We start from the raw sequence: 20,112 nt of genomic DNA, 5'->3' as shown, positions 1-20,112 counted from the left end.
TTCGAGACAGGGTTTCTCTGCATAGCCCTGGCTTTCCTGGAACTCACTCTGTAGACCAGGCTAGTCTCGAACTCAGAAATCACCTGTCTCTGCCTCCCAAGTGCTGGGATTAAAGGCACGTGCCACCACCGCCCAGCCAAGACTAGATTCTTGATTATGAATATGATACTTGCATGGTTCAAACTGTCTCTTGTGAGCCTAGTGTTGTCTGGCTCAGTGATCTGCTAAAATGAGCTTGTAGATATTATCTGTTATAAGGTGGACGAGGCCTATGGAAGCTCCCTCCCCCACAACAGATTAAGAAACCTCCATGATCAGGAGACATACTGGGCTATTACACTTCAGCTCCCATGGTAGAGTCACTGTTAGTTCTCTGTGAGCTAAAAGCCTGGCCTCATTTACAGATAAACCTGTATTGCGAGCCTATACACACAGGAGATAAGCAGCCAGTGTAAGAGGCTCAATCAGAAGCAGCCAGTGTATTAATGTTGAAAGCAAGGCCTTTCAAGACTTCAGGGGCCCATTAGTTTGCTTAGGAAAAGAGATACTCTTGAGCCATTATTAGACATGAGCTCATGGGTAATGGCAAAAAAAGGTGGCTTGGTAATCAGAAACTAGGAAAAAAAAATATGACTGGGAGACCAGTGATCTAATTTAAAATCAGATAAAGATGAAGGTTTTCAGTTATCTGTAGGGAAGTTCAGAGCTTTCTTTATAAAAGCAAACAAACAAACAAGACAAAACAAACACAAAATGTGATGGGCCTAATTTGAAACTCCTGCTAAGACATTTCCTTGGAGAACACCGTTTCTGGAAACCCATTCTTCTATACCAATAGCCAACAGTAGCCTTGACAAAGCAAAGAGAGTATACTGGCTACTCACAGATAAAGGAAATGCAGAAACCAGGCCAGAGAGAGGAGCCTGAGAAGGGAAACCACACTGGTCAAGGTGCCAGAACTTCTTTTTTGCTGTTTCAGTGACAGTTTTTTGTCTTCTTCTCATGAAGATGGTCATGGTGTCCCCATGCCTCTGACCATGTATTGTTCCCTGTTCTTATCGGGAACACAGGCAGAGTTTCCCACATAGGGTCATGGACTCCTGGCTTCCTAACTGTGAAAATGATCTCCTTTTCAGACAGCTCCTTCCAGTCAATCCTCTGCTGCTGCTGCTGCTGTTGCTCAGTGCAGAAAAGGTGAGTCTGCTTTGAGGGCAATTTCTTGGAAATGGGTGAACGCAGTTTCCTGACTCTTAAGTCTCCTGTCTGTGTGTCTGTTGCTTTGTGTCTGGAAAGCTCTTTTCCACTTGGTCTCCAGTGAACAACAGCTCATCTTCTTACAGACTTAAATCAAAATGTAGGGGTGCTCTGGTCCTTGATTTCCCCCTTCCTGCATACCCTCGAATTCCTTTGTGTGTTCCCGTAGAATGCTGCGGCTTGGTTCTTCCCTTGATACTCGTTTGTTTTCTATATCTGTGTTCCAGTCAGTATTTCTTTTTTTCCCCGCTCAAGCACAAGGATCTTGTCTTAATTATATAAGACTCTGAGAGTTTTACCCTTTGGTATGTGACTATGTAAGGATGAGATCAGGGCATCGCACCAGCAGCCATTTGATAAGCGCTGTGTGGTGAGGCTTGCACTTATTCTTTCCCATGGTGTTTTCCTTTATAATGCTCGACTTTATAGACAAGAACACCCGAGGCTTGGAGAAGTTGCTTTCTTTGCTTTCTTTGTCTCAGGCTACAGTATAACATGGTGGAGCTGGGGTGCACACTTGTGTTTGTAATCGCGTATGACGGTAGGTGAAGCAGATGAGTGGAGAAGCTCTTAGCCGTCTGCCTGACTCAGAGTTAAGCGGTTGTCCGATCGACTATAATTTCAAGACCCCCCTAAGTACCAGACTCTGGGCATATGACAGATTCTTGCAACTTTATTTCAAAGCAACTCTGAGTTCACTTAGCCTTTCTGACCTCTGGATACAGAAAACAAAGTCCTCAGAGTTCCAGCTCAGAATCTGTGGAAGGAGTTAGAACTAGGAAGATTTCAATTTTTTTTTTTTTTAAAGAAAAGATACCCAGATTGTTTTTATCTCTGAAAGAATCTAAAGGAGTCAGGAATGCACCTGTTATTAATAATTGTGATGTGATTGCTTTTCAATGGCAGACAGGTGAGAACACAGTTAAGCCTGAGCAGAGACGAAGAACTCTCAGAAAAACATTCCCAGCGTCAGAAGCCGTGGTTCTCCAAACTGATGGGCAAAACCCAAGTGAGTGCTGATTTCACAGGGAGTCCCCACACAGGCAGGTGCGCTAGGCCAAGTCCTGTTTTCGACCATGCCCCCAAACTAGAATCATGACTGGTACCCAGTAAGTGCTCAATAAATGTTCTAGAAGAAAGTGAGGGGGAAATCCAGTTAAGCTAGTCTACTCCATTAAACTTAAACACAGAGTTTGAACATGGCGGCAATCGGAAGGAACCACAGTGTGGCTCCTGCTGGTCTTGAGTTCAGGGTTAACTTCCATCTGCGAGCTGGCAGAGAGACCGCAGCTTGGGCACAGCACAGGGAAGGGGTTGGAGTTGGGGGTGTTTCTCTTTGCAACAGTGAAGAATCACTCCCAAGTGAAACTGTTTCAGAGTAAGGAAACTTTTAAGAAGCACCATGCGAAACTCCAAGGTTATGCTGTGGAGAGAACTTGTGATTTCAAAAAGTCACAAAATGACAAGCGTGTTCCGGGCCCCAGTGCTGTGTTGTGGTCAGCTGTCTGCAGCTCTTGTCCTGGCTTCTGCCTTGTCGGAGCTGGGGCAGTAGGTAGAGACGGAGGCAGAGGTTCATGTCCTGTTCTTTGTGGGTTTTTTGTTTTGTTTTGTTTTGTTTTTGTTTTTGGTACACATGACTGAAACAATAAGAGATCTCTTGTTTTTTACAGTCCAATAGAGGCGGGGTGCAACCCTCAAAGCGCAAACCGCTGCCTCCCCTCCCGCAGGAGCTTCCAGAAGAGAGAATCCAGGTCAAGGCTCTTTATGATTTCCTGCCTCGGGAGCCTTGTAATTTGGCACTGAAGAGAGCAGAAGAATACCTGATATTGGAGAGGTGTGATCCTCACTGGTGGAAGGCCAGAGACCGCCTCGGGTAAGCTAATGGATTAGCCCTTATCAAATGTTTCCTCGTCCCAGACTCTGAAGACTTGAACATAAAGAAGACCCTTCATAGCGGTTCATCGGCTCCATGTTTGAAGCAGTTCCCTCTACACAGAATAGAACAGTCCCCGCACCCCTATTTGTGAGAGAATGTTAGAACACAGTGACTTCGGGCCAACTCTTCAAACTAGATACACCTGCCTTCACTCTCCCATGCCGCCAGTTGCCCCTGTGTGTCTTGGGGAACACGTGCCTGAGCCTTTACTTGTAGAATAGGAATAATAAGGCATGGGGTGTTGGCTCAGTCCATGAAGCGATTGTTTCACAAACGTGGGGATTGGAATTTAGGTCCCCAGAACACATATCAACGTCCAGTGGACCTGGTGGCTCTCCTGTAACCCCAGCACTAGAGAGAGGCCAAGAAAGGGAACCCCTGGAGCTAGACGGTTAGCTAGACTAGTGGACCGGAGGAACTCAGAGATCATTGAGAGATTCTGCTTCAGCCTCTAGGGTGGGGATCTATCAAGGACAACTTACAATAACCAGTGACTAAGCTAAAAGTGGAAAGTGCCAAGGTATTGGGTCCATTATTTTTAATTTTTACAGAATATATATATACTGTATATATATATATAAATATTTATATTATATATATATATATATATATATATATATATATATATATATATATTTAGTTTGGCCCCTCCCCTGTTACAAGCAACACTGTAAAGCAACCTTGAACATGGTCCTTGGACTCAAATAAGACTATTCCTATAGTGTATGGCTCAACAGAGAAAGTCCTAATTCCCTGCAGTGGTCATCCTTCCCCAGATATGGAAGCTGCAGATACCTGTCAGCAGAGAGGGCAGGACTTCTCTTTTCCTTTTTTTTCCCCTCCATTTGAAATGAGCAGAAGACTACCAAAATGTGTTCTTGACAAACCGAAAGCGAGTTACAGAACAAGGCTTGAATTGTGATAACTTCTATGTAAATTAAATCTAATAAAACAACTCCAGGTATTTCAATACATGAGCATAGCTCATGGAAAATGACCACTAAGTGGACAGGGGTGTTGTGTGCAGGGACCAGACAGTTTGGAAGTAGTGACTGTATATGAGAGGGCTCAATAAAGAACCTGCCACTGTGACTGCTCCATGGTACGGCTAGGTGTTTACTGTAGATATGAGAGACATCGGAGAGAAAAGGAAGCAGGCTGAGCATGGCCAGTGAACTGGAGATGGCCAGGGCTAGGGAAGTGGGAGAGAAGAGTGGAGGTCGTGAGGCAGCAAGACAGAGAAAGCAGAGGAGAGATTGATGATAGATGAAAGATAGGTAGATAGATAGATAGATAGATAGATAGATAGATAGAGAATAAGAGAGTAGATAGATAGATGATAGATAAATGATAGGTAGATAGATAGTTGATAGATGATAGAGAATAAGAGAGTAGATAGATGATAGATATATAGATGGACAGGCAGATAGATAGATGATAGATAGATGGATAGATAGAGAAATAGATAGATACAAAGATAGAACTGTGAGAGCAGCAGAGAAAATAGCAGAGGTGGAGGAAACCTTGGCTCTATGAAGAGAACAAACAGGTATCTATCTGGGAGGAGGGGGTGGGAGAGGAAGGATGTTAACATAGATCTTAAAATGTATAGCAGGTACTTGTGACACTAAGGAATCCTGGAGGCTGGCTTGGGCTTTCCTTGGCAACCACAGGTAGCCATTTGTCCCCTCTCCCAGAGGTAAGGGAAATGATTCCTTTTGATAGGTGGGAACCTGTTTCTTAAGTTCCTAAAGAATGCTGACTTTAATCTAACCACTCAAAACCCTCCCATACTCCAGGTTGAGCGGAGCCTAGATTCAAATTTGGATGAGTCAGTTAGCAGACCCTTTTATTTGGATGGGGAATGGAGTACTTTTTGGACCCAAAAGAGACAAAGCAGAATTTTGGCAGTGTTTTCATAAGCCCTATACATTTAACTGCAAAATAAAAAACTAATTGCTTGTTTTTACATCTGAGGCATTCCAACCTGTAATGAGAAAACTATACACCCTCAACCTACAGTACCCTTCCCAGGGAACAGAGCTCGTTGAGTCTAAACTCAGAACCACACCCACTTTTCCTTTAAAATGCATATTGGCATATTGGAGCTGAGCATGGTGGCAGCTGCCTGAAACCCTAGCACTCTTGAGGTGGCTGGGAATTTGAGGTCAGCCTGGGCTACATGATAAAATTATTTCAATGAAAGAAAAGAAAATGGGGTCATATAATCTCTTAAAATAGTTAATTTTTAAATCAGGATCTTGGTATCTACTATAAAGAGGTTTTTGTAGAGTTGGAAAGGACAAACATTTTTATCTGTTTAACAATGTTCCGAGTAAGATGCTTTTTTTGGTTTCTCCCTATATCTTCCCTGGGGTAGGGGTGGGGTTGAGTAATTGTTGTCACAGTAATGTTACAAACTGGTCTTCCATCTTGAGTTCTTGTGTTTTGTGTTATGTTGTAGGAATGAAGGCTTAATCCCGAGCAACTATGTGACAGAAAACAGACTCACCAATTTAGAAATATATGAGTAAGTTTCCTCAACAAGACTGCATTGTAATTAACCTTGGAAAATCGGAGACCTGATGAGAACTTTGAAGTTTTGACTGTTTTCAAGTTTGTGAAAGAAAAAGAAAGTAACACATTTGATAGTCTTAGCAATGAAGAGACCTCTGATTCTTAGCCACAGTTACTTCTGAAAATTCTTCTTAAGCTTGTATTTGTTTTGTTTGGCATGGCTATGCCTTAGATACACTGATACACGTGTTATATTGTGTGTCCTATACAAAATATTTATTTTTCCAAATGACAGATTATAAATCTGATGGTCCACACCACCTGGCTCTCAGCTGCTGGTTCTTGTTTTGATAGTTTTTAGAAATAGCTGAGGAAAAGAGAGAGGCTAATGATATTGTTTGAAAGAACCTTAAGTATGCTTCTCAAATGTATGCTTTAAAAAAACCTTCCTGTCTTTTAGATAACGATTATAACTTTTGAATAGGGAGTCTGAGGTGTGACTTTGTAGCTCTCACTCTTCTGTTGAGAATGTAAGGTTGATAGATTAAGTCCCGGCTACAAAGTGACAGAGCTGGGACTCATCTTGCTTTTTTATAAAGTTAGATTCTCAGTTTGGATTCATGCTCCCTTCTCCCTTTGGGTACTCATCCTGTAACTAGCATATGCAGCCAACAGGCATCAGTTTGTGATAAGAGTATCGGTGTCAAGACATCAAATACAGAGGAAGTCACTTCATTGGCCTTGCTGCTCATTGAGGCAAGATTCAGTACAGCTTTCCCTAAAATAGCTCCAATTCTAAAAGTTTTGGTGAGTATACAGGGCCATCTATGAGCATAGATGAAGATGAGAGCAGGGCATGTGGCACATCTGATAGGATTTCCTAGACTGCTCTGGTGGCCCTTCCTCCTTCCCTCCCATCATGCTCTTTGGCTCTATCACGAAGTGTCTTCACTCTTTTCTTTCTCAAATGCCCTCTTGGTTGATCTGACCCTTTAGCTTAAGATTCCAGTCTCCACTCTCCACCCTCTTTGGGGGAAGGAGCCACCTCCCTTAGAAAACAGTGTGGCTGTGGCAGTCATTTATGGTCACTTAAGCCTGCCCCATGGGGTCTCACTGCTCCCGTGTGCTGGCCAACAACACAAGTCTGGTTTAAAGGAGACTGTGTATAAAAACCAACCCAGAACAATTAGAAAAATAGGACATTTTTTTGATCATTGTTCAAGTCTGGATTTTCCAGCAGATCAAAGGAGACACATGTGACAATGCCTAAGGGCCTGGTGGTAACTGAATGGACACTCACTGCCAGCGAAGCTACCTTCATTTCTTTCTGTCATGTCTCATTTGCTCTTTGCTTCCTCTGTTTAGACTAAGCCAAGTCTCTGGTTTTAGACTAGTCTATTCTGTAGATACCAAATGAACACCTCTAGGGTCAGAGTTTCCATTTCATTTTTCTGGGCTCTGGTTTACATGAATTTTAAAATCATGCTTTTTAATGATTCAAATTTTAGGAAGATTCACTAAATTTTATTTCTTTTTAAAACAGGTGCATTAACATAGGGATATAATAGTTATATGACTCTTAGTATGTATGTCATACACTTTTGTGATGACTAAACAAAAGTATCTCCATAGGTTGGTTACTAGATGCAGGAGCAACCAGGTACAAACTATAGTGTCATGGTTACAGTGCTTTCTTTCTGGGCAACACTTCCTACTGTCTTTGAATGCTCTAATAAGTGGAGACTCTTATTTCATGTGGTAGGTACATAGTAACATTCAATACAATCTAGTGATTATGGTTATTTCTGTGAACAATGAAGATCATGGGAAGGCCCTTTATAGTTTGTCCCACCCTGCCTACTTTTACAGGTGGCCAGCATGTCCTAGTAAATTTAGCATCTGAATTGTGTTTATGTGTTCAATCCCATTTGTGGTACACTGGGGATGTATCTGATCTCAGTTGCTTTGAGCCCTGGGGAAACAATTTAGAACATACAGAGCTTTCCCTGTTTGAATGGGGCTTACAGTTAACAGAGGAAACAGACATTAAAGCAATCATATATATATGTATATATATGAATTAGTATATATATATGTACATATATACATATATATAAAATTCTAAATTATAGTTGCTAAACTGTAGTTCTAAAAGAGTAGTGTAGGACATCACAGGAGAAACCAGGGGGAAATGATGGATGTGGATGGGAGAGATGGGTTAGGGAAGACATGTATAAGAACGTGACATGAGCTCTCTAGGTGGTAGGAAGTAGTGTGAAAGGTGATGGAGGACTTCTGCTATCCCAGGGAGACACTGATATTTAGAAAGATTGATAGCTGCTTTTGTTTTAAACACACACTCAAATTATCACCAGACTGTTGTACTAACACAATTTTTAGTAAGCTTTTACATTCAACAGGCCAATCGTGATAAATTATTTACAAATTTAAATAAATAAGGATAATCATTGTAATTCAAGTTCTATTCATGAAATGTACTTAAATATTTAGTGCTACTTATGAGCCCAGTTAATTAACTTTCTGAAACATCTGATTGGCATTAACAAACTGGATACAATCAGTTCTGGCTTGAAGTACCCCACGTGATTGGCAGAGCAATGCACACTTGTAGTAAGTCCTTTAAACAATGTCAGAAAGTTGAATGTTTAAATGATGTGGGAAATTAAGTTCTCCTAACTGTGCAAATATTTACAAATGAGTTAAATTCTCTTTTGCTGCAAATAACAAGTTTAGAATTAATTATGCATCTGAAACCAGCAAAACCAGAATACTCTATATCTTATAAACATTTAAAATACTAGATGTGCTGATAATCCAAACTCTACCTGGGAGCTGAACTTGTTCATTTGTCTTTTTTTCCTCTGTACTGAATCCTTGACGTTTTCAGAGCTAGGCAGTCCCCTGCTAAGGGAAGCAAAGTCAGCTTGTCAGAGGCAATGGCCTTTCTAAATCCAAACCTGAGGAGCACAGGAGTGTTACCCATTACACAGAAATCTAAGAGGGCTCCATGATCATACTACCCCACAGCCATCCAGGCTCACCAACAGAACGCTAGGGAGTGTGTGTGCGTGTGAGACTCAAGGCTTGGTATAATACACACACGGGCTGTCTCTACTGAACTGTAGCTTCGTATGTTGGTTGCTTTTTAAATGTCCACTATTTGGTATTAGTTTAGCATAAAGTGTCTAGATATGGAAGGCACAGTCTATAATGGTTTTAATTGTCAACTTGAGGCAATCTATGACTCCCCTGGGAAGAGAGTCTCAATGAGCAGTTGACTAAATAAGGTTGGCTTGTGGGTACAACTATAGAGGATTGTTTGGATTCCATCAATAGGGTGGGAAGACCCGCCCACTGTGGTTGGCACCATTCCCTTCACAGGGCCTCCCTAACTGTATAGGACCAGACAGCTGTTTGAGTGAGTGTGGTAGTCAGGATTCTTTAGAGGAACAGAACTTATGGAATGAATATCCTATATGTAAAAGGGGATTGATTATAGCGGCTTTCAGGCTGTGGTCTGGCTGGTCTAACAATAGCTGTCTACCAATGGAAGATCCAAGAATCCAGTAGTTGTCAGTCCCTGAAGTTGGATGTCTCAGCTGTCTTTAGTATACACTGGAATCTCAGAGAAATGGGCTTTAGTGGCAGTGAGGGAACAGACTTGGTAGTGAGAGCGAGGGTAAGCTCCTGACTGTGGATGGACTGTGAGCCTCTAGTTCCCGCTGCCTTGACTTCCTAGAGACAGAGGACTGCAAACTGGACCTCGGAGCCAAAATAAACCTTTCCTTAATTTTGTTAGGTGTTTTAGCTCAGAAACAGGGAATGAAACTAAGACCTGGCCTTACTCCATGCCTAGGAAGTCCTTCTAAGTTTTAGCGTATGATGTGAATGGATGAAATTCTGAAACATGGTGCTCCCCACGGTGCTCCCGATCTCGAGTCACCCTCATTGAACCTCTTCATTACTTAGAAGGAATAGAGTCCCTCAAAGACCTCAACTTTGTCACAAGCTTTTACCTGGCTCTCCAGTGACCACTTTGAAGTGATTCTTATGATATTTCCATATGGATGAATTTCTACTTCATATTTAAACAAGATGAATGAATTCACACTTGCTATTTATCACTATAATGAATAAATGTAAAATACTAATATTAACACCAACATCATGGCAGGTGGAAAATGTATTTGGGAATGCAACTTACATGAATGTCTCTCATTTTGAGTAGCACTTTACAGTTTTTTTTCCATTTATTTATTTGTTCACTTTACATCCTGATCATAGCCTTCCCCTCCTCCCAGTCTCCCCTCACACGACCCCTCCACCCATCTCTTTACCTCTGAGAAGGGGGAGGTCCCTCCCGGGGAATCAACCCATCCTGGCACCTCAACTTACTGCAGGACTAAGTACATCTGCTCCTACTGAGAACCTACAAGATAGCCCAGTTAGGGGAGCAGGATCCACCAGCAATCAACAGAGTCAGGGTTAGCCCTTGCTCCAGTTGTTGAGGGACCCACATGAAGACCAAGTGGCACATCTGCTACATAGGAGCAGGGGTCCTAAGTCTAGTCCTTGTATGCACTTTGACTGGTGGCTCTGAGATTTCCTAAGGGTTCAGGTTAGTTAACTCTGTTGGTCTTCTTGTGGGGTCTGTATCCCCTCTGGCTTCCTCAATCCGTCCCCTAACTTTTTCCACAAGACTTCCTGAGCTCTGTCTAATGTTGGCTGTGGGTCTCTGCATGTGTTTCTGTCAGCTTCTGGGTGGAGCCTCCCAGAGAACAGTTCTGCTAGGCTCCTGTCTCTGAATCCAGGCTGACAGACATATGGCCTGAAGCTCCAAAGTAGTTGAAGGAGGAAGGCAGGCCAGCAATGTGTCCCTACTGATCTTCTGAGGACAGCTCTGCACATTGTCCCCAAAGTGACAGGAGTTGCTAAGCATTCGTTTATGTCTATCTCACACAGGGCACCTGTCTATCCAGGACAGCAATGACAAATACAGCTTTACATTTTGGGTCATTGTGACAGGGCTTTGACCAACAAAGAGGCATGAAGTTCTCATGTGTGTCCCTGTGAATCCTCTGTGTAGACACAGAGGTAGTTGTTTCCTCCGTCCACACATAGACCTTAGCTTTGTTTGGCCTTTTACAGATTCAGCTTTTCACTACTTTATCACTATTTCCTTTAATATACAGATTTTACAATCCAACCGGTAGTTACCTCTCCACGTTAGTGTCCTGTGTCTGTAATACTGCCTCACTTCATGAGGAGGGATTCTGTCTTTCTGTAAGAGATCCCATCTTGTCAGACCCATCTTGAAATTCCTTCAATACTGTAACATTCACTAAAAAGTCCCAATGGCGCATGCCTTTAATCCCAGCCCATGGAAGGCAGAGGCAGGCAGATTTCTGAGTTCAAGGCCAGTCTGGTCTACAGAGTGAGTTCCAGGACAGCTGGGGCTATACAGAGAAACCCTGTCTCGAAAAACAAAAAACAAACAAACAAAAAAAACCCAAACAAACAAAGAAAAAAAAAAGTCCCAACAGATGTTCACTGTTATTCTCCCCAAGTTCCCATCCTGAGTGGCCAATTCCTTTGTCCTAAAATCCGTTGTCATCATCTCCTGTTTCCTGTGGTTCGTCTTTTCTACTGTTTATTTTTCAGTTTGATGCCATTGGTGGTTTAGATAGCTGACCATCCTGATTTTGAATCAGTTTCTCACCACCAGGTGTTAGGGGAAGTGCACATACCAAAGAACTCCATCCTATGAGTCAGAGGGGTTTCAGTGAGCCACCTCTGGCCCATGCATGGTGACTCAGTCCCTGCTCAACGTTGCCTTCTTCTCTCTACTCTCCACAAAACAGTATTTCTGGTAATGTTCCATTACATTTAAGGTTCTTTGTAAATATTTTTGCTTTGACGTTGAAAATTTCTCAACCTTTCTCTCTTCATTTGACCATCCTTTTCTGTTTTCTGTATACTATGTGTTTACTGCTTAAGGTTGGTCATGTTAAACTACGTGTTGATGTTGAGGAAAGTTTTATTTTGGCTCCGAGGTCCAGTTTACAGTCCACTGTCTCCAGGAAGTCAGGGCAGCGGGAACTAGAGGCTGCTACTCATGGTCTATCCACAGTCAAGAGCTTATCCTCGCTCTCACTAGCAATTCCATTCCTTCACTGCCATTACCTGACTATATAATTTAATTATGTCTACTGTGTGTAGTCCTGATAGTCATCAATAACGCATCGAATGCAGAGGAAAACAGAGGGATTGGAAGTAGAAGGAAGCATGCTGATTTAAGGGAAAAAAGAATTCCAGCGTGGCTTAGTGAGTAAGGGCAGGCAGTCGTAAGATAGACGTCAAGAGAATTTGGGTCAGGAACATTGGTTGGTTGGTTGTAGACTCTGTTAATTACTAACCATATTGGAGAAGGGGGGAGTGTCTTAGGAAAATGAGGTAAGTCAGGATGAATTTCACTTTGAAAGAGACCTAACACTTCTAAAAGCATGCAAACAGGAACTTCCTGAGAGGAAAGAAAGAATGGGACTTGGCTATATTTTAGTTTGTTTGCAGAACTAAGCATTTGTTGAAGATGATAACTTCTTAACTTTCATGGACTTTTACATGATGTTAAATCATATAAAATTGTATATAAGTACTGCATGGGCCAGAGAAGGAATGTGAGCTATGGTAGAATAAACTACATTTTTTTTTTTTTTTGGCATCAAATGAGAAAAAAAATGTATTCTGCTTGGCAAATTGGCAATATAACAGAACATTGTTATTTATCTGAATTTAACTAGCAGCTTTCTAAACTGAATTCTCAAGTAAAGACTTTAGAATGAAGGAATTCCAGTAGGTTTTTTTTCCTTTGGTGGGGGAGACTGAAAAAAATAATATAAAGTTAAAAATGTGTTCTTTGCTACTTTTCCAGATGGTACCATAAGAACATTACGAGAAACCAGACAGAACGCCTACTGAGGCAAGAGGTAAGTCTGTGTGTCCAGAACAAGCCTGTGGAAATTTCTAGTAATCCTGAAAAAGTTTATTAGAAAGATTGTAGCCATTCAAAAAAGGTGTATTTGTGCTCTTTCTAATCTTAAAATATCTTCACAACCCTATTCCCATTGCACATTTTTCTAAGTCAAAACTCAGACATATCTTCACAAGATCACCTTTTATTTACTACCATCATCATTTCAGACACGTTTCTCTTGAAGTGATTTCAACTCTAGACTCTTTCATTCGACACATACTCTCTCAGTGGATTTGTATCTGAGTCACCCATGACAGTGGTTCTGAACCTTCCTAAGGTGTGACCCTTTAACACAGTTCCTCAAGTTGTGGTGACCCGCCCCTAACCATAAAATTATTTTCACTGCTACTTTATAACTGTAATTTTACTATTGTTATGAATTGTAATGCAAAATCTGTGTTTTCTGATGGTCTTAGGTGACGCCTGTAGAAGGGTTGTTAAACTCCAAAGGGATCATGACCCAGAAATTAAGAACCACTACCTCATGCACTTTGCTGCAACAGAGACTCTAACCTGGTGACTTCTGCTTACACTCATGAAAAGCACAAATACAGAAAAATATGCAGCGTTGGTTTCTTTAGTCTTTAGAAACAAAGGGGAGAGTTGGTAGTTAAGATATTAAATTCATATCAAAACTACTCATTTAGGTCAAAGCAAGACAAAACAGCAGAGAATTTAAGTTTCCAATTGTCAGTGCGTGGTCACTGTGGGGAAATGAAGAGTCAAACCCAGACCCTGGAAAGGAAGTTGTGTGTCACTCTGTGCTGGCCTCAGGTGTTCAGGGACTCAAGAACTATGAATGAGAATCAGCTCGCTCTCTATCTATCTATCTATCTATCTATCTATCTATCTATCTATCTATCTATCTATCTATCTATCTATCTATCTATCTATGTAAAAATCCATGTCAGCAATGGCCCAGGATGCTGAGAAGACCAACTCTAAAATAGGGGACCATGTGGCCCCAGTTAGCATCCTCTCTGTCTCCTCTCCTCTCCTCCTCCTCCTCCTCCTCCTCCTCCTCTTTCTCTTCCTCCTCCTCCTCTTACTCTCTCTCTCTCTCTGTCTCTCTCTCTCTCTCTCTCTTTCTCTCTCTCTCTCTCTCTGCTTATAGTGGAGATGTAAGCTCTCAGCTATTACTCCAGCACCATGCTTGCTTGCCTGCTTGTGCCCTGAATCCATCCCTGCCCCATCCTCAGAATGTTCATGGACTCTAGCCCTCTGGATGTATGTCTTCTGAAAGACGTGTTTTTCTTGTATAAGTTGCCTTGCTTATGGTGTTTTGCCACAGATATAGAAAACTAAGAAACTAGTTTACGCTTTTATTCTTTAAGAATTTCATGCAAGTATACACATTTTGATCGTATTTACCTCCCCTTTCTTGCAACTCCTTCCAGATCTCTCCTCACATATCCCTCCTCACTCCATATCTTAAAAAACAAAACAAAACAAAAAAAACAAAAACAAAAAACAACAACAACAAAAAAAAACTGCTAAGAATAACTGCCCACACATACACTGGAGTGAAGCCATCCACTGGAGCACCAGGGCCACATTCCTAATGAGAACTGACTTTCCTTCTGCTACCTGTCGTCAACTGTCCAGAGCGCCTCAGCTAAGGGTGGGCTCCGTGTGTCCCTCCTCCGTCTATGCTGCAAGGTTGACTGGATTAGTCTAGCACAGGCTTCTTCTGCAGGCAGCCATAGCTGCTGTGAGGTCATGAATATGGAAGTCCTGTCAAGTCAATACACTGGTTTACACCTCTCCTCTTTTACCCAGTGGCTCTTAAATGCTGTCTGTCCCTACTATCCACCATTCTCCTAACTCTTGGAGGGTAGTGGATATGATATAGCGATCTCACTTATACCTGAGGATTCCACCAACCCATGTTTCCTGTTGTTTGGTCAGCCATGAATCTCTATTAATTGCCATCCAGTACACAAAGATGCCTCTTGGATAAGGCCTGAGAGCTGTACTAATCTACGTGTATAGAGATATGTATTTAGAGAAAACATTGATACTATCTCCATTTTTCAAAATAATAGTAATGTGCTCACCCCTAGGATTTATAAGCTCCCCAGCAACAGGCTCTTGGTCAGATTTACATTACCAGGTATAATTTCCTCCTGGGCAAGGAGCCTTAAATCCTACCAGAAAGCAGTTGGTTACCCCCATAACGTTCATTTCACTATTGTACTAATAGGAACAGGTCTCTAGGCCTGTCATTATTGTATCTCACAGGGGTCACAGCTAGTAAGATGATTGATTTTTTTTTTAACACCCCCAGAACCTATGTCCCACTTCCCATGTACCAAGAAAGCTAGACAGAAAGGAGGAAGCCTTCATATAAGTACTAGCTTGATTTCTCTGAGTTCTGTAACCAAAGTGTATTGTATTCAACAACAGGGTCTTACCATCAAGTTCTGGTGGGCAACCAAGAATATTAGAAATAACCTGTAGTGTCTTGGAGTCCTCTGGAACTCCTTTGACTAACAATTTAGTTAGTAGAGAGGTGGTATCACATTACTTGAAAATGGGCCCTTTAGTGGGCAGCTTATGGCTTCTGAGAAAAGCATTATCTCTCATGTAGGCTAATTATATTTAAACTAACAGAAAGAGACACACAGAGAGGTAGAGACAGAGAGCCACACGGAGAGACACATAGAAACAGAAAGACAGAGACAGAGAGACAGAAACAGACACACACACAGATGTGCATACATGGAAGTTTATAGAGTAGTAGGTTTCTATGTGACTCCTTCAAATATCCTTAGTGTTAGTCACTCCTTCCCCTAATTCTCAAATTCCTTTCTTTTCCATCCTCTCTCTCTCCTTTCTTAAGCATCTTCTGTATATTCTTTTCTTCCCCATCATATCGCCTTTGACAAAATTCAGCATCCTTTTATGATAAGAATGCTGGGAGTTGGGATAGAGGGAACATATCTCAACATAATAAAGGCTGTATATGACAAACCTATGAAGAAACACTCAAAACATGTCCACTAAGATCAGGAACAAGACAAGGGGTGTGTGTGTGTGTGTGTGTGTGTGTGTGTGTGTGTGTGTGTGTGTCTGTCTGTCTGTCTGTCTGTCTGTCTTCATGTGCATATGAGTAGAGGCCAGAAGTTGATATCTGGGATCATTCTTGCTTGCTCTCTATGTTATATATTAAGGTAGGGTCCCTTACTTGAACCCAGAGTTTGCTGATTTATTTAGTCAAGCTATCCAGACTGTTTCAAGAATTCCCTGCCGGGCAGTGGTGGCACATACCTTTAATCCCAGCACTTGGGAGGCAGAGACAGGTGGATTTCTGAGGTCGAGGCCAGCCTGGTCTACAGAGTGAGTTCCAGGACAGCCAGGGCTATACAGAGAAACCCTGTCTCAAAAAAAAAAAAAAAAAAAAAAAAAAAAAAAAAAAAAAAACAAAAAAAACAAACAACAACAAAAAAAAAACAACAAAAACCAAACAAACAAACCCCAAAAAATCAAGAATTCCCTGCTTCTGTCTCCCAAGTGCTGGGATTACAGGCAGGCTGTCACATATGACCTGCATTTATATGGGTGCTGGGGATCCCGAATCTTGCACAGTAAGCACTTTACCCACTGAGGCATCTCCTCAGCCCCTTATGTACACTCTTCTACACAGCCCCTTTGTCCTTCCTACTGAGTCTTCCCACATCAGTGCACAAGAGGATATTTCATTCGCTTTATATCTGTGGATTGTTCCCTAGTTTAGATATATCGCAATTTGGATATATCAATGATTCATTATATAAAGTAGGTGAGATGGACCCTCCTTTCTATTAAACAATGCTGCCTTCTACTCTCTCATGCCACACATCTTTTTTTTTTCCTATTTATATGAGTCTTTTTGGAGACAAAAATCTCTAAAGTGGAAATCCAGAGCCAAAGGGAATATGCATTTCTGACTTCCATAAACCTCAACTCACCCTCTGTAGGAGAGGTGAGGAGTCACATGAGTCTAGATATCCACCAGAAATACAGGAGCATCTGTTTTTCACAGTCTTTCCAGGCAGATGTGCAACATCTGGGTCCTTCCCTGATACCTGACTGAGAATTCATCTTACTGAGAATTTGATTTGCAGTCTCTTAGCCTAGGGATGTTAAGCATTTTTCATATATTACATTTTTTTGTGTTTGATTTTCTTTGTTGTAACTGTCTGTTCATATTCTCTGCATGGTTTTCTACTAGGTTTTTTGATGCCTTTCTCAGGATCTATAGAATCTATGTAGCTATAACTAAGGAAACTAATCCTGGTGGCATGTGACTATGTTTCCTATATGTTTCTGAATGTTCAGTGGTTTTCTGGCATGAACAGGTATTTGAGTTTTACATGTCTGAATTCATCAGATACATTTTTGTAAAAGGTGATAATTATATCAAGATAGAACTGTCTTCTCTACTCCAAGGTTACAAGTAAAACTCCCCATGCTTCTGGATGAAGCTAGTGGTTTTATTTGGTAAACTTATACCTTTGGCTCATTCCAAAGGTTTCCTGTTGCAATGAGTGAGGGGAAGGGTTACTTATTTACCAAGTGCCTTCCTTTCTGCATTCACTTGAGTTGCTATATTCATAAGGATTAAAAAATGTTTATTTTGGATTACCTCTTTATTTTCAACTTATCTTCAATCAGCAGCCTGTATATGACAAACCTATGAGCACCATCAGATTAAATGGAGAAAAACTCAAAACATGTCCATTGAGATTAGAAACAACACGAGTGGTGTGTGTGTGTGTGTGTGTGTGTGTGTGTGTGTGTGTGTTCATAAACTATTTTAAATATGGAGGCTTTCTCTGGTGTAGTTAACTTTCCTCCCTCTCAGGATCACCACAACACACTGAAAACAAGCCTTCCTGTGGTTGCTCTCAATGCAGAGATTACACTAGGGAAAAGCATTTAGGCACTACAGATCAATGTGCTGTGGTACGTGTGGGCTTTGACGCTGCTAGATTCAATTTATTAACACTTTCTTTACTATGTGTTATGACATGAGGCCACGCAGTGGCTTTTCTTTTATACAGCCTGGGCGGGGATGATGCTCCTGATGCCAAGGTGACCTTACACACCTATGATTTGAACTTTATCTTTGGTTCCCTTGCTCTGGAATAGATCGATCTCTGTACTAGTTTTTGCTTTCAAGTTTAGCATTTTTACATTATGTGACTATGGTGCTTTCTAGTGCTGTGTTAAGAATTGGGCCCGTTGTCCTAACCCATGATCCATTAAGACTTTTAGCTTTATTGGATTCAATCCTGAAAAACTGTTTTGTTAATTATCCATTGCATTGTTACAGGCAAATGAAGATTTTTTTTTTTTTTTACAGATCATTGACTTATTCATCTTGTGACATAATTTTGATGATTTTCACAATTAGTTATTGATTAGGTTAATTAGCTTATCTGTAATTTTCCTTGAACAACCAGATTTTGAACTTAATCACAGGTTGTATCATATTTTCATCTTTGTAATTTATTATCTTCTACTTTGACATTTATCAGTTTTCTTCTATCAGTTTCTTTATTCTTTTACCTGGTGTGCTGGCTAGTTTTATGTCAACTCGACACAAGCTAAAGTCATCAGAGAGGAGGGAGTTTCAATTAAGAAAATACCTTTATAAGATCTGAATTTAGGCAAGCCCATAGGACATTTTCATATCTAGTGATCGATGGGGGAGGGCCCAGCCCATAGTGGGTGGTGCCATCCCTGGGCTGGTGGTCCTGAGTTCTATAAGAAAGCAGGCTGAGCAAGGCATGAGGAGCAAGCCAGTAAGTAGCATCCCTCCTTCAGCTCCTGCCTCCAGGTTCCCACACAGTTCGAGTTTCTGCCTTGGTTTCCCTCAATGGACTATGACTCCAGATAAAACCTTTTCCTTCCCAAGTTACTTTTGGCTATCATGTTTCATTACAAGAACAATAACCCTGAGACTCCTGGGTTTATTTTATAATCCTGATTCTAACTTCTGGAGTTAGATATGCTTATTTTTAAATTATTTACTTGTTCATTTATTTTTGTTTATTGGTTGTTCTGGTTTCCTTTCTGCTGCTATGACAAAACACTCTCGGCAAACACACCTTGGGGAAGGATAGATTTTGATTTCAGCTTACAAGCTGCAGTCCATCATTGAAGGGAGTCAGGGTGGTAACGCAAGCAGGAACTTGAAGCAGACGCCATGGAGGAATGCTGCTTGCTGGCTTGTTTGCTTATGTGGCTTTCTTATACAGCCCAGAACCTCCTGCTCAGGACACGGTGCTGGCCACACCATCGAGGCCATTGAGACACTCCCCTACTGACATGCGTGCCCACAGACAATCTTCCCTTAGCTGTTCCTTGATACAGCATTCATGTAAATAATAAGAGCACAAGTTTACTTCTGAACACTGTTGGAGCTACACAGCAGAGGCTCTCGGACAGGATCTTTCCTTATTTAGATATTTTAATTGTAATTTGTAGTAAAAGGACTTATGTTATTTGTGTGCTTGCGTGCTTGCGTGCGTGCGTGCGTGCGTGTGTGCGTGCGTGTGTGTGTGGCTGTATGATGCATGTTCAGGTACCTGTGAAGGCCAGAGGAATGTGTCATATGTAGTGTAGTTGGTGTTACAGGTGGTTGTGAGCCGCCCAAGGTGGGTATTTATATTTTAGTTTCCTTGAGATAGATAAGAGAGGATGTAAAATGTGGAGAGGCTGGGGATGTTGTCCTTGGAAGCTTGTTAGCGATCTCTAGTGCTGTTATTTTTTATAAGTGTTCCTTCTTTTTATAAGCAGAGATCACTCAGCCTACAATTTCGTTGTGTGCATATTCTATATGTTGATGTGCATACCTACTATAACAGACACATAAAGCACACATGCAACTTCTCTTGTGACACTTTGGTCATTTACGTCTTGTGTTCCTCTTTGGTATATAATGCATCGCTTATGCATCATAAGAATTCAAGAAAGGCTGGATTTTGTCATTTGCAATGCTTCTGAGAGACTTCAGTTGGGGACTGACCCTAATGTCTTCGTGCAAGCGTGGGAGGAGACTGTATTTAGTGTCTTGAGTGCACTGTGAGGGGCCCGCCCTACTGTTCAGGCCACACAGGCAACCTGAGTCTGCAGAACCTCCTGTGGCAGTGTGGGTTGTGACCCCTGTGTGTGGGGTCACATGTCAGATGTCCTGCATATCGGATATTTACAGTATGATTCATAACAGAAGCAAATGTACAGTCCTGAAGGAGCAATGAAATAATTCTACGGTTGGGGCTACCATGGCATGAGGGTCCCATGACGTGGTATTAAAGGGTCACAGCATCAGGAAGGTTGGGAACCACTGCTCTTTGGGTTTCTA

The 20,112-nt window shown here is 41.6% G+C and overlaps 1 protein-coding gene across 3 annotated transcripts in view; it reads left to right on the top strand.

The window, feature by feature from the left end:
* Positions 1 to 20,112, top strand: part of Txk (TXK tyrosine kinase) — a 56,632-nt gene that overhangs the window by 15,306 nt on the left and 21,214 nt on the right. For 2 of the 3 annotated variants that reach the window (XM_031342613.1, XM_031342615.1), the window contains exons 2-6: positions 1,137 to 1,194; positions 2,161 to 2,263; positions 2,925 to 3,127; positions 5,655 to 5,720; positions 12,660 to 12,714. In XM_031342613.1, the coding sequence (XP_031198473.1) occupies positions 1,137 to 1,194; positions 2,161 to 2,263; positions 2,925 to 3,127; positions 5,655 to 5,720; positions 12,660 to 12,714 (485 nt within the window). The remainder of the gene's footprint in view (positions 1 to 1,136; positions 1,195 to 2,160; positions 2,264 to 2,924; positions 3,128 to 5,654; positions 5,721 to 12,659; positions 12,715 to 20,112) is intronic. The other variant, XM_031342614.1, reaches the window with a different exon arrangement.

Source organism: Mastomys coucha, unplaced genomic scaffold, assembly GCF_008632895.1.
Source record: "Mastomys coucha isolate ucsf_1 unplaced genomic scaffold, UCSF_Mcou_1 pScaffold22, whole genome shotgun sequence".
NCBI classification, from domain to species: domain Eukaryota; kingdom Metazoa; phylum Chordata; class Mammalia; order Rodentia; family Muridae; genus Mastomys; species Mastomys coucha.
Note: the sequence above shows the minus strand (reverse complement) of the source record. Positions and strands in the feature narration are given on the sequence as shown.